A 14,145-nucleotide genomic window follows, 5' to 3' on the forward strand; every position below is an offset into this window, starting at 1 on the left:
CTACAAGATACACACAATAAACAAACAGGCACGCATGCAAGCTCTGAAGTGTATGAGCATCTGAACATAATGATGAATCTCATGCACACCACATACATATTTCAAGCTGCTAGCAGATAACGGTTTAAAGATTTCACACACTAAAATGGGAAGAAAATGAAAATCTGTATCAAAATACATTTCAGAACACAAGGAAGTACTTGAAAGTTTGAAAAAAACAAAAACAGGATGAAGTTGAGTATATGTGCTGCAAACGTTGTGGCCAAATTATTAAATAGAACTATTAGCCTATAAATATTTATAAGTCTACAACAGTAAATTGTTTATTCAAATGAAAAGTTTTATTTGGGGAGTAGAGATATATTGTGTTCTTAAACTCAGAGGTGGCATTGAGTTTGGAGTTCTGTTTTTAGTTCTGCAGCAAACTACATTGATGAATGGAATTCAAAGCATTAATCTACGGAATACTTTCCCTCCCATCTTTCCATCCACCAAAATAAACCCCGATATTTACCCAGAAAAATTAAAAGTTTTTTGCACTGATTTTCATCTGATTTTGTTGTTGTGGTAATAAATACTGATAAATGTATGGGAAAATATAAATAATATAAAAACTGAAAGTGAAGGGTCCTACTTCTAGAAGAGCCCTTCATATCCTTCACAGCTGCAAGAGGATTTCTGTTAGTTCTGTGCATAAACTCTGTATTTATGAAGCACCAGGTACTGAGTTCTGTTCATAATTCTGCATCTGTGAAGTTTAGCTCACAGTTGTGACATCTCTGTCCTGTATGCTGCTATAGGGTTTTGTTTAGTGTATTTTTTGTTGTTGGACAACTGTGTGTTACATTTTTTTTATTCTGGCTCTTACAGTTGAACACAGTGATGTGTCTTTAAACCATCCAGTTAAGAATGGCATCACATGATCGAAACTGTGGGAGTTTTTATTGTTAAGATTGATTTTGTACTACTCAAATTCTTAGTATGTGAGTGGTCTTAGACTCTTTTGTAAACCCTTCATACTTAATCAGTATGCTTCTTGTATGTCTCAGTGACGTCCAAATTTGTTACATTTCAGTAAATTACTGTTCACTTCTAACTTTTCATGATTTTATGTATTAACTTATTTCTGATTGAAATACTTATATACTGTATCTTTATTATAGGTATAACAACTCCCTCACAAGAAATTCTATATAGTGTGCTTGGAACTCTAATTAGAGAAAGGAAGATATATCACACTGGAGAAGGCTACTTCATAGTGACCCCTCACACTTACTTTATCACAGATAATGTCATGAAAGACCATAAGAAGTTCCTGTTAGAGGATAATTGCCCTCTACTGCCGTCCACTTCTTACCTTGTAAGCATGGAGAGCTCTGCAGATCTAACAAAAGAAAATGTTCCTATGGTGTCTCATTGCAGATCCTGCCATTGTTTCCCTGCTCAGGCTACATTCAGGGAACAAAGACATCAGCAATTAATTAACCATGAACCTAATGGAAGAGGTCAAAAAGGCTCTGGTGAGTTGAAGCCCTCAGTTCAGAATCAGCCTCTCTCTACATTAGTTGAGACTCATTCATGTGACACAACCAAGTCCTTAACTTCAATGAAAGAAAAAGAAAAATGTAAAAAGTTCGGCCTTAGTCTTTTCTGGCGTAGTAGCACATCTAAAAAAGAAAAACCTAAAAAAAAGTATTCTTCTTTTTCTGCCCAATTTCCTCCTGAAGAATGGCCAGTCAGGGATGAAGATAATTTAGATAATATTCCACGTGACATTGAACATGAAATCATCAAGCGTATTAACCCTGTGCTGACAGTAGATAACTTAGTTAAACACACAGTACTAATGAAGAAATTTGAGGAACAGAAAAAATATATTAGCAAAGGCACCTCAACCGAAATGTTGACAATTCAGCAAAAGCATATTTCAAAAGGGTCTGTTGTTAAAAAGCAAAGTAAAACAGCAAAGTATCACAGGAAAATTCAATCCAGTAAAGAAAAGCAACTAAGAAAAACCCAGAGAAAATCTCAAATCAATGAGGTAATGTCAGAAAATGACAAACAGGAAAAATATGCAGAGCGTCTGTCATCACGTGTTACAAATGAAGTAGTAGCTCATGAACAGCTACATGAGGATGCAACAGTTGTTAAATCCCATTTTATATATAAAAAGCAAATTAAGAATCCTTTTCAAGGTCTACCATGTAGAGAGAAACTTCCTACAAAAGGGCACAAAGGTCAGAAAAACAGTCAATTTAAGTCCAGGATTCAAAAGCAAGAATGGAATTTTCAAAGGTCAAGGTCTTTGGATTCCTCAAGAACCTTTGACCATGAAGCCATACAATCAAATGCTGAAAAATGCAGTGACAAAGCCAAGCAAAACAAATCATCCCACGTTAACAATTCTTCCCTCCAAGCCATCAAAGGCCATTTCAGTGAATGCTCTAATTATCCACAATGCAGTACTTTACGAATAGATGATAAATGTCATTACTCCAGAGAGAGTAGCCTTTCTGACTATGTCTATAGAGGGGCAAACAAAAAACTTATTGGAGATATTCCAAAAACTCATTTCTCTTACATTGAAGATATGTTTGAGTTTAAGGAAGAAACAAAGTATCCACTAAGTTCAAAAGATACCCATCAGTGTGACAAACCTGCCATCATATGTGAGCTACTAGATCAAACATCAAATCGTTTTCAGAATTTCAGTCTTTCTAATGATCCTGCTGATGCTAACCAGTTTAAACAATCTGAAGATGGTGCCACTCAGAGACTAAGTACTGACAAAAAGAATGAACTAATGTTTAGCAATACTACTACTAAATGGCCTGAGTCTGTTAACCCAGAAAAAAAAGGATTTATTGATGATCAGACTTTGTATCAAAAAGTAGATGATTATGATGTTTGCAGCTCGTTATATCTTGAGGAGGAGGATTACCCTGAATCATATCAACAGCAACTCAGCCACATCATTTCAGAAACAGGAGAATGCAGTAAGGGAATACAACAATTAAGCACTGAACTGTCTCTCAGAAACTGCGGTCTTAATAGTCATCCAGCTGAGTGCAATACTAATGTAAATCAATTAGATTCTTGTGGGCATGAAGGAAATGAATGTCATAGTCTTACTGGGTCAATGAATAGCTCACAAGAGTGCCAGAAAATTGATCTTGCAGGAGAAAATTGTTTCCATGATCGGCTATCTCAGTTTGTTTACAAACATCATGACGAGGAAGTTGAACTTGCTGAACAGGTTCAGGCTTCAGATATTGGTGTCAATATATTTGATTTCTGCAAAGCAAACGACGGTGACTCAGATGCTGAAACTTTGCCAAACACTCCCAATGAAATGAGAGAGAAATCAGCATGCTTGACACTGGGGCTGCAGACCATGGAAATGAGAAAAAAAATTGGAAAAAAGCAACAGCTTTTTAATAGTACACATGCTACTGTTTCAGGGCTGAATGTCCAAAAAGAACCAAGTAACTTAGAAGGAACAGAAAACCAGAGCATTACAGGAGACAGCGGAATTGATTCTCCAAGGTAAGAACACAAATGTCAGTGAAGTTCTTCTATAATAATAATAATCAGATTTAGGAAGAATTGCTGGAATAGATAACAATTGTATTGTCATGAAGAACTCCATTGCCAAAATGCACTACAGAAATACTTCCAACAAGATAGTGCTAAAGTGTTTCTGCTATAAACTACACTTAACTAATATTGTATGTAACAATTTTGTTTCTCTGAGGCAGAAAAATATGATTCATTCTGTTTTACAGATTGGGGAATCAAGACGCAGAGAGGTTAACCACTTAGGTAGGAGACACTGGCTTAGTGGTTAAACACGGGCCTGGTAATTTGGAGGCTTGGGTTTTGACATAGACCTTGCTGTGTGATGTTTGATATGTCGCTTAACCTGTGTATGCCACAGTTACTCCAGCTGAAAACTAGGGATAATAGTTAGTTACTTAAAATAGGTGTTTTGAGGTCTAATTAAATGTGGAAAATGTTATTCAGGCCAGTCGGAGTTGCAAATAGATTTTAAGTGTTCTGGGCTCTCGGCCCTGTGCTCGTTCCTTTATTGAGGCATCTGTAACCTTTAAGAGACTATCCTCACTTTTCATAGTTTTTCGCAAATTCACCATAAAAGGTCTTGTGTGAAACAAGCTTGAGTTTCACATGCTTGCCTGTGAAAAAAGATCAGGCTTCCAAATGTTAATAAAAATTTGAAATTTTTGGAAGTTTGAAATTGGAGGAAACTAATTAATTGGCAAAACACTACGTTTAAATTTTTGAGAGAGAAATTGAACCCCACTCTATAAGTAACATCAAGGTGTCATATGATTCATGACTCTTGACATGATGGCACTGAATGTAGAGAAGACTTTTTTCTTCTTCTTCTTCATATCCACTATCATTTTGAAAAGCTAGTATGCATTAAGGACCAAATCCTGCAATTCTTCTTTAGGCAAACTTCCTAATGAAATCAGCATGTGTTTTTGCCTGAGTAGGGACTACAGCATTTGGCCCTGTGTTCTTTTGGCACATTTTTGGTTTATTAGCTGAGTATTGATAGTTTCAATTCTTAGTGGGTACTCCGATAACCCAGAAATATCTATGTGGCACTAAAAACTAAATAAACTGTTTTATTTTTAGAACACAAAGTCTTACATCTAATAATTCAGCCATTTTGGATGGATTGAAAAGAAGACGAAGTTTCCTACAGAACTTTGAAGGCAAAAATAACAGTGCAAGGAGCGGAAGGATGCTTACACAAAATACATTGTTGCAGTTAACTCCAGTCATGAATGTTTAAGTTTCTTCTCTTACAGAGCTTTGTGAATTCTTTCCTTTGTATAATGTAAATAGCATTACTGTAAATTTTTTAAACAATCAAATACATAAAGATGCATCTAAATCCATGTCTATTCTTTAAACTTGTTTGAACTAGGGCTGTCAAGCGATTAAAAAATTTAATCTTGATTAATTGATTTAAATATTTTGGGGTTTTTTTTTAGATTTTCAAATATATTTCAATTACAACATAGAATACAAAGTGTACAGTGCTCACTTTATATTTATTTTTGATTACAAATATTTGCCATGTAAAAAACAAAAGAAATAGGTTTTTTTTTCAGTTCATCTCAGACAAGTGTGGTAGTGCAATCTCTTTATCATGAAAGTTGAACTTACAAATGGAGAACTATGTACAAAAAAACCCTGCATTCAAAAATAAAACAATGTAAAATTTTAGAGCCTACAGGTCCACTCAGTCCTACTTTAGCCTGTCGCTCAGACAAACAAGTTTGGTTACATTTACGGGAGATAATGCTGCCTGCTTCTTATTTACAATGTCACCTGAAAGTGAGAACAGGTGTTTACATGGCACTCTTGTAGCTGGCGTTGCAAGGTATTTATGTGCCAGATATACTAAACATTTGTATGCTCCTTCATGCTTCAGCCACTACTCCAGACGACATGCTTCCATGCTGGTGATGCTCGTTTTAAAAAAAAAAAAATGCGTTAATTAGATTTGTGACTGAACTCCTTGGGGGAGAATTGTATGTCTCCTGTTCTGTTTTACCCATATTCTACCATGTATTTCATGTTATAGCTGTCTCGGGTGATGACCCAGCACATGTTCATTTTAAGAACACTTTCACTGCAGATTTGACAAAACACAAAGAAGAAGGTACCATTGTGACATTTCTAAAAATAGTTAAACACTCGACCCAAGGTTTAAGAATCTGAAGTGTTGCCCAAAAACTGAGAGGGACGAGGTGTGGAGCATGCTTTCAGCAGTCTTAAAAGAGCAACGCTCTGATGCGGAAACTACAGAACCCGAACCACCAAAAAAGATGATGAAAAAGAACATGCATCGGTTCACTCTGCTTTGGATAGTTATCGAGCAGAACCCATCATCAGCATGGATGCATGTCCTATGGAATGGTGGTTGAAGATGAAGGGATATATGAATCATTAGCACATCTGGCATGTAAATATCTTGTGAAGCCAGCTACAACAGTGCCATTCGAATGCCTGTTCTCACTTTCAGGTGACATTGTAAACAAGAAGCAGGCAGCATTATCTCCTGAGAATTATAACCAAACTTGTTTGTCTGAGTGACTGGCTAAAATAGGACCAAGTGGACTTGTCGGCTCTAAAGTTTTACTTTGTTTTGTTTCTGAGTGCAGTTATGAAACAAAAAAATCTACATTTGTAAGTTACACTTTCACAATAGAGATTGTACTACAGTACTTGTATGAGGTGAATTGAAAAATACTATTCTTTCATTTTTACAGTGCAAATATTTGTAATAAAAAATATTAAGTGAGCACTGTACACTTTCTATTCTGTGTTGTAATAGAAATCAATATATTTGAAAATGTAGAAAAACATCCAAAAATATTTAATAAACTTCAGTTGGTAGTTTAACAATGCAATTAATCGTGATTAATTTTTTTGAGTTAATCATGTGAGCTAACTGCGATTAATCGACAGCCATAGTTTGAACATTTCATTTTTGATTCTTGACTTTTAATTAACATTTTAATAAGACAGTTAGTTACTTTTGTTATAGCTATGTGACCATATTTGTAATAAAAATGTGTAAAGAAAAAGTATGGACTAAGAGTGTACTTCATTCAGGTCAAATTACTAGCTTGACATGATTGTAGGTGGAGCTCCAATAGGAACCATGCAACTACAATGAGTTGACACAAATTGCAGTGACTAAAGGTACTTCCTGTGTGCACCACTGGGCCAACAGAACCCACTAGATACCAGCATACACAAAAGAGATAAGTAGGAAAAAAGATTTAACATCCTGCCTCACCCTAAAAAAGCCTCTTGAGATAGAACACTAATAATACTCTGTTGATTAAGGCCAGTGGACCTACTCGTATAAGACAAACAGGAGTTAGTGTTTCTAAATATAAGTGAAGAGAATATTTTACTGATATAGGATGCACAGGAGAAAATAGACTATATTAGTTCTACTAACTAAAAAGTTTCACTTAGGCCACACCTTATGGAATGTCAAATTAGACTCTCTGAAAGAGGACCTTTTTTCTCTCTCAGTGCTAGAATGGTGGTGACTTCATCTCCTAATTCTAAAGTGGATAAAAATCAATGACTTTTTAAAAAATTCGATTTTTAAATTTAATTTAAATACATATTTATGTAAAATAAATCTATTTAAAATTAAATTTGAAATTGACAACCTATATTAAGGCCACTACAATCTATTATCGTCTAAATTTTATATAAAAAAATCCAAGCAGTATATATTTGCTGCCAAAGTTTTAAAGGAATTCAGACCACTGATCTGGTGGACATCACTGGCTAAGACCCTGGAACCATAGTCTCTTGAAGTGCTAAGCCAGCTTTTGACAGCCGTAGCCTCTTCTGCAGGTGCAGAGAGAATATTTTCTTTTCAGTTTATTCAGCTAGGTCAGTTCAATTACAAGTTTATTCAAAGTTGAGAAATTGATTCAGAGTTGTAAAAGTAAGAAAGTTTTTCTTCTTCCACTGTGTATAAAAATGAGGTGAGAGGATGAGAGACTAGTTCTTAAAAACTTGGATATGGTGACAAGAAACAATCAGTTTGATACACTAAGTACAGATAATACTTCCTTTGTTTAATAAATCCAGTACTGCAAAACATGTTTTGATACTTCCTCCTGCCTCTGCTTCTTCTTCCCCCCACCCCACCCCGTTACGTGTCCAACACATTTAAGGTAGTTTTATTTAACTAATAAAAATACCATTTTAAAACATTGGGTTTTTTAAACTTTTTAATTGAATTCTAATTTTCATCCAAATGCAGCTTGATACAAATCAGAAGTAAAAATTAATCCACTAAATAAGAAATAAATCATTCACCATTTTACATTTTTATATTCTGTCAGAAAAATTAAGAATCTGAATAAATGTATGTTAAGGGGTATAATGTGTTTAAATAAATGCATATAGATACATTATATCCCCCTCATTAGCAAAAACTATGAAACTTAGTGTAAAGGCTATATTTAGTTGAAAATCAACGTGTTTTGCAAGGCTAAAATTGGTTCCTTATTCCCAGATCTTTATTCTCAGCACCAGGTTTTAATTCGTGGTTCCCTGATCCTTATTCAAAGGCCAGAATTATTTTAAAGTACATCAATGTAAGAGTCATTGTTTAGAAATTTCATCAAATTAATATGATTGTGATTAAAATTTAAATTACTAAACATTAAATAATCAATGGGTTTTGACTGGCTATACATGACAAAATGTGCCTCAGGTCCCCGAGTGGCATGTCCCCACAACTGTGGGACTGTTCTGAAGGAGCTGGGACATGGCACTCGCTGCCCCAAAGCTTATTCCTAGGAAGTGTGCTGTCATGTGTCATGCTCCCATCCCACTTCCATTTTGTGAATAGCGTTTGAATAAGGTGCTGGGGTTTGTCAGACTGTACATGACAAAATGTGTCTCAAGTCAGCCCAAGTGACATGTCCCTATAACAGTTCCGCTCTTTTGAAGGAGCTGGGACATGCCACTCCCTAACCCGAAGCTTCGTACTTGAACAGCATGTTGCCACGTTACATCCCCACCCCTCTTCTGTATTATACTTAGGGCATGAATAGAGAGTTGCAATTTGACTGACTCTACATGCCAAACTGTGTGTTGGTTCACCCGAAGTGACATGTCCCTGCATCTGACAGTGTTCTGAAGGACCTAGCACATGCCACTCATCGGCCCCAAGCTTTGCTTCTGAACAACATGCTGCAAAAGGTCACATTCCCACCTCTCTTCCATATCCTGCAGAGGACTTGAATAAGGAGTTGTGTTTTAACTGACTGTAGATGATGACAAAATAAGTCATGAGTCGTCCCGTCCCCCGCAGGTGACACGTCTGCAATCATCAGACTGCACTGAAGGTGCTGGGATATGCTACTCTTCAACCTGAAGCTTTATTCTTGAGCAATGTACTGTCATGTCTCATACCCCTATCCCACTTCCATACTGTAAATGTTGCTTGAATAAGGAACTTGGTTTTATCTGGCTGTTTGTGACAAAAAGCATCTGCCACCATTCGACAAATCTGAAGGAGCTGCGACATGTAATTTTGGGTATGGCTTTTCTGAGTGCTAACCGATATTGTATCTCTTCTTCAGTATTGTCTATTTCAGTTGGTAAACATGCAAAAGGCATGTAAAAATCAACACAAAGCAATATTCAATATTTGTAAATCCATCTGTAATGTTTTCACAAATTGTATGGACAGCTAGAAATTAGGAAGCCTGTAACAATGCTTGCTTGTTCTTCGACAACTTTTGAACAGAAAAAAGGCTTTATTTATCAAATTTTAATTGTGTTAGAAATAAATACATTTGTTGTTAGTGACTTTCTTTTGCTTGTTACACAAGGGAAGTAAGATAAAGAAAGTATGGTTTGGGTTTTTGGAGCTGCTCTTGAGGATCCTGAAAAATATTTGCCTTGCTTCTTGGGTGTTGAATGTGGATTTTTATTGCAAGTCTTACCTTGAGTGTGAGGCTCTGGAATATCTAAATCCACAACCTTGTTAGCTACTATATTCTTAGATTCCTGTTACTGACATGCAAAATGCTTACTGCAGTTGCCCCACAGTTTAGCTTTAATTGTGAAGTTCATAATTTCCACAAACTCTGAAGCTCTGCAATGGAGTTTGTCATTTTTCACAATTCTGAACAAGTTTTCAACAATGGTAATATTGTTCCTGGTTAATGGCCATTTTATTGCTTGTAGCATAATGCCACTCCATAATAGTAATAGTGAGACATACTCGAACAGGACTTCCCACAGTTCAGTACTATTATACATCTGGAGGAGAATTTACATTCTCTAGATCATCTTTTCCCAGATGTGTGTGGTGGAATCAGTTTAATAAAAGATGATTTCTGCAAATTGCTCTTTGTTTATTTTCAGTCACCATTTTCTGGTCAAATCCAAGAATGTCTTCAGTGAAGGATATCTGTTGTTTCCATACAGGTTGTGTTACCTCTCTTATTAAGTCCCTGCATTGTCTGGTTAAATGTGCTGTACTGAAAAATCTTGCTGAGCATGTTAATCCATTTTACTACATTCATGCATTGGTTTCCCATTTTTCAATAGTGTACAAGCATACAAGAAAAACTTCTTGATATCAGTGGACACTTAGTTTAGCTACATGTCCACATTTTTAATCATATAGCTGCACAAATGTGTAATATTGTAAAATCAACTTGCCGAACCCCGTGCCTGGAAAGCTGCTAGCTATAAAGATCCAAGATTGTGTTTGTTGACAAGGCTCTGAAGTATTTGGAAGAGAAATGAGATGCTGCCATTCTTCTCAAACTTTGAAATCCAGCTGAAACACACTGATGTATTTTTAAATAGTCTGACCCTTTAAGTAAGGAGCGGATACCACCAATAGGCAACCAGTTTCAGTCTTGACATATTTTAGAGATGACCAACCAATGAGAATCAACTTTTTTTTAGGAAAATAACTGAAAAATACAAGTATAAAACAAGATTAAAACTGATTATTTAAATCAAGGTTTTAAGCTAAAGCTGTTCAGATTGCATACATGGAGAAGTAATGATGACCTCTAGTCGTGAACACTTGTCTCTTTTCATGGCTGTTGCATTCCAGTGAAGTGACACTCACTCATTGTGGTCAGATGGCTTCTTTAATAAAGAAACAATATGGGGAGAAGGGGGAAGTAATCGAAAAGGTTATGCTTAAATAAAATCAAATAATAATTTTCATTAAATAAATCCTGTATCCTCAAGTATTTAAATGAGAGGTCTGTACTAGCTCCTATTATAAACTGTTTAGGTAGGGATAAAACTGGAAAAATCCACACCAGTAGTGGCTGAGAGTGAACACTGGGTTTTTAATCACTTAGGACACAGTGCTGTTTCTAGAGGATGGGTAGGGGACCTTTATGCTACTGTAGAATTTTTTCTGTCCAATGCGAGTATGCAGAAACTTGACCCCATCAAGCAAGCCCACCTGGTTGGAGTGGCATAGGCCTGCTTTTTGCTTCCCGGTCCTACTCCCTGGACATGGAGGTTGGCTGGGATATAAAGGGATGAGATTCCTGTTACGTGGCACTGATCCCTAACCGCTGAGTAGGGCTCCCACCACTAAGGTACAAAGAAATGGGACAACACCGATAAGCCTGAGCCCATCAAACTGGGCAGCTGCCCGTGCGTGGTGAGTACCCTTATGGACCTCCCTGGACAGACTGCGCCCCCTTATGACTATCCTGGGACAGGCGGCTGGCCGCGTGCCCTGGGGACCCTCACAGCTAGCCCAGGACAGCTGTCTCCAACAGGCACGTGCTGGGAAAGCCCAGCCAGGTGGCAGCCCCAACGCTGAGCGCACTGCTCTGACTGCAGCGGGGCCCAGGGCACGGCGCCGAAAGCCATTAAACAAAACGATAAGCCCCGTAAATGATGGAAACCACTTCAAACCCCGGGGTGGGGGGGAGGCTCCCGCACCCCAGCAGCTCTGCCCAGCCTGCACGGCGAGCAGCACCGCTGGGCAGGAGAAGGTGGCCCGGGGAGGGGCTCATGGCTTGTAGCGCAGGCCTAGTGGGCCACGCCTGCTTGTAACGTAGGGTGCGGGCAGCGCCCAGAGATGTAGGAAGCTCGTGAGGGAGCCGCACTCACCCCACTCTGGGAAAGTAACGGCGGCAGCGCACTGCGCGCTGCGTTTGGAACCTTATGGACGCTGTAGCCCCGGTGCATGTTGGGCTCTGTAGTCTTAGTGAGCCCAGGTGCATGCTGGGCTTCGGAGTCCCCACGGCCCTGCGTTCTGCTGTGTGACGCTGCTGGCTGCGGCGAGGGTAGGGGGCGTGGCGCGAACCCCTGGAGGGCCGGTCCTCGTGCAGGCCGGTGGTGAGCGGTTAAGCCGACCGCTTCCTGCGTCTGCCTGCTTGCCGGCCGGCCGGCGAGAGGGTTCCGGGGCGGAGTTCGCTTTCCTCGCGCCCATCCCGGCTCCCGGAGCAGCCGGGGGAAATGCCCGAAGCCACCCGGCTCGAAGCCAGCAGCGGGGACGAGGCCGAGAGCCCCATGGAGAGCGGGACCGCCCCGGAGAGCAGCCGCAGGAGGAGGCACAAGGTACCGGCGCCTTTTGCGTTGTCAGGCTGCGTGCGACAGGGTCCCGGCTGCCTCTCCGGGCAGGCGGCCCCGGCCCGTGCTGTGCGGCTCTCGGCTCGGGCGCGCGGCGAGGGCCAGCTTCGCCGGGGCTGCCAGCCTGCCGTGGGGCCGGACTCGTGGGGCGCAGCGTGGCCAGGTTGTGTGGGGCGGGGCGGCCAGTGCTGTCCCTGCTCGGCGTCCCCAGCCTCGCGCTCGCCCGGCGGGGTGGCGGCGCCTCTTGCCCGGGGGGATCGCTGGGGCGTCGGTGGGGCAGCGTTCCCTCCGCAGCCCGCTTGTTTCTGTTACCCTGTGGCCGTGCCCCAGGTGGCCGGTCCCTCCCGGGCCCCTCCGGCGCTGGTCCCGGCTGCCTTTCCCATGCTCACTCTCTTCTCCTTGTTTCTCTTGCTCTTTTTCACGTAACTTTCCCTTAGCAGTGTTGCTGTGTTAACACATTTAGCTTTTGGTGTTACCCCCAGGCAGTGTTTCCGTGTGCTGGCATTGTGTGCAGGAATCGGGACTTGCATTGCACAGCGATGCCTAGAAGCACTAGGACGGTAGAGCCGGATTTGGGGTAAAAATCACATTTTGTCCCTTCATTTGGTATTCTCCTCTGAAAAAAAAAAAAAAAACTGTGCTGAAGTATGAATCCTGTAGTCTGTTTTATGACAGATTCTCCTAGGGTTTCTTACTTCTCATATTTTGATACTGTTTACTGCCAGAAACAGTAGACCAAAGTCAAGTCTGATATGGTAACCTTATGTTTATATTTCACAACAAAGTATATGCTCACCTTTTTAAAAGGGATGAAGTATTTTATAGTATCTGTTACAAGTAATCTAAATAAGAGGGTAAAATTTTAGGATTAAACCATGATATTGATCTCTCTGAAGTTCTTTAATGGGTTGCAAACTACTTTGTAAAAAAAAAAATCACAGGTGTATTATGGTTTGAGTTCCAAATGAATGGAAAGTGTAAATTCTTTGCAAATAAAATCAGAAAAATGCATGATGGGATTCCCCCCCGTAACCTGAATGAGTCTGTTTTCATACATACCCATATGCAAAAGCTGCCTCTGATTTTAACTAACATGAAAACGAGTTTTTACAGATGGATACAGAGCAATCAATTCCTTTCATTCTTGGAACAATTACGTGTTTTTACAATTTCACAAAGCCTTGGGATGGTATGAAAATCTGCAGTTTTATTTTAATTGTGGTTTCTTTATTACTTAATAGAAAGATAAAAAAGAGAGAAAGTCTAAACACCATGATAAATCCAAGAAGAGGAAATCCCGAACAGAGGAAAATGGGCTGTCTGAAGATGACCTTGAACCTCCCAAACTTAAAAAGATGAAGGAGAGAGAGAGAGCGAATGGAGATACTGGGGAAAGAAGCCCAGAGCACAAGAAGAAATCTTCCTCTCTAAGTAATGGAGTCACCCCCACAAAAACACAGTGTAATTTCAGTGAAGCATCAAGTGGAGAGTGTGACAGCGAACCAGAGCAGGTGCAGCTAGACACTGGGTTTTGCTACAGTTAGGTTTAGCTCCTGTATTACAACATGGCTGAGTTTGGAAGAAATTCTCTCTCATAGATTTATTTTTCAACATTTGTTTTTGTGTAACCAATGTAAAGGATATTTAGCTTTTACTTAAATTACAGCTCGGGCAGCTGCAAAACTTGAAATGTCTGAATGCTCAAGTTTTGTATTGCAGCGTCATACGAAATCTATTGGTTTAAAATTACATAGTAATAAGACGTTAAATATGCTGCTTGGAAGCAGGACTTAGTTTAAAGTTAATGACACACTAACACGGCTTCCTGACTGAGGCAGTTCAGTGCTGTGGTAATAATTGCAGTCAGATAGTACTTTAAGATTCTGTATTAGTCATTCGATATGGATGCAGTTGCCAGGAGTCTATTTTAATTGATCTATCTTGAATATAATTAATGTTTGCAATAAAGTAACCTTGAGTTGATTCTAGCTGAAAACT

General features: G+C 39.4%; 2 protein-coding genes and 1 long non-coding RNA gene across 8 annotated transcripts in view; 2 read left to right on the top strand and 1 right to left on the bottom strand.

The window, feature by feature from the left end:
- The window catches only part of STOX1 (storkhead box 1), a 31,714-nt gene extending 26,770 nt beyond the window's left edge, over positions 1-4,944 (top strand). The window contains exons 3-5 of one of the 2 annotated variants that reach the window (XM_037905144.2): positions 1,164-3,546; positions 3,786-3,822; positions 4,663-4,779. In XM_037905144.2, the coding sequence (XP_037761072.1) occupies positions 1,164-3,546; positions 3,786-3,822 (2,420 nt within the window). In that variant the 3' untranslated portion in view covers positions 4,663-4,779. Of the gene's footprint in view, positions 1-1,163; positions 3,547-3,785; positions 3,823-4,662 lie in introns of both variants that reach the window. The other variant, XM_007054650.4, reaches the window with a different exon arrangement.
- Positions 4,945-9,224: 4,280 nt separating this feature from the next.
- LOC119566786 lies at positions 9,225-11,886 on the bottom strand. The gene is made up of 2 exons (XR_005226128.2): positions 11,686-11,886; positions 9,225-10,695 (listed from the first exon to the last, which is right to left on the bottom strand). It is a non-coding gene; the product is annotated as an uncharacterized LOC119566786 (long non-coding RNA).
- Positions 10,358-14,145, top strand: part of LOC102939271 (nucleolar RNA helicase 2) — a 29,840-nt gene continuing 26,052 nt past the window's right edge. For 4 of the 5 annotated variants that reach the window (XM_037904220.2, XM_043551067.1, XM_037904221.2 and 1 more), the window contains exons 1-2: positions 10,358-12,135; positions 13,389-13,658. In XM_037904220.2, coding sequence (XP_037760148.1) covers positions 12,034-12,135; positions 13,389-13,658 — 372 coding nt within the window. In that variant the 5' untranslated portion in view covers positions 10,358-12,033. Of the gene's footprint in view, positions 12,136-12,411; positions 12,725-13,388; positions 13,659-14,145 lie in introns of those variants that run through there. The other variant, XM_037904222.2, reaches the window with a different exon arrangement.

The sequence above is a fragment of the Chelonia mydas genome, chromosome 7 (assembly GCF_015237465.2).
Source record: "Chelonia mydas isolate rCheMyd1 chromosome 7, rCheMyd1.pri.v2, whole genome shotgun sequence".
Taxonomy (NCBI): domain Eukaryota; kingdom Metazoa; phylum Chordata; order Testudines; family Cheloniidae; genus Chelonia; species Chelonia mydas.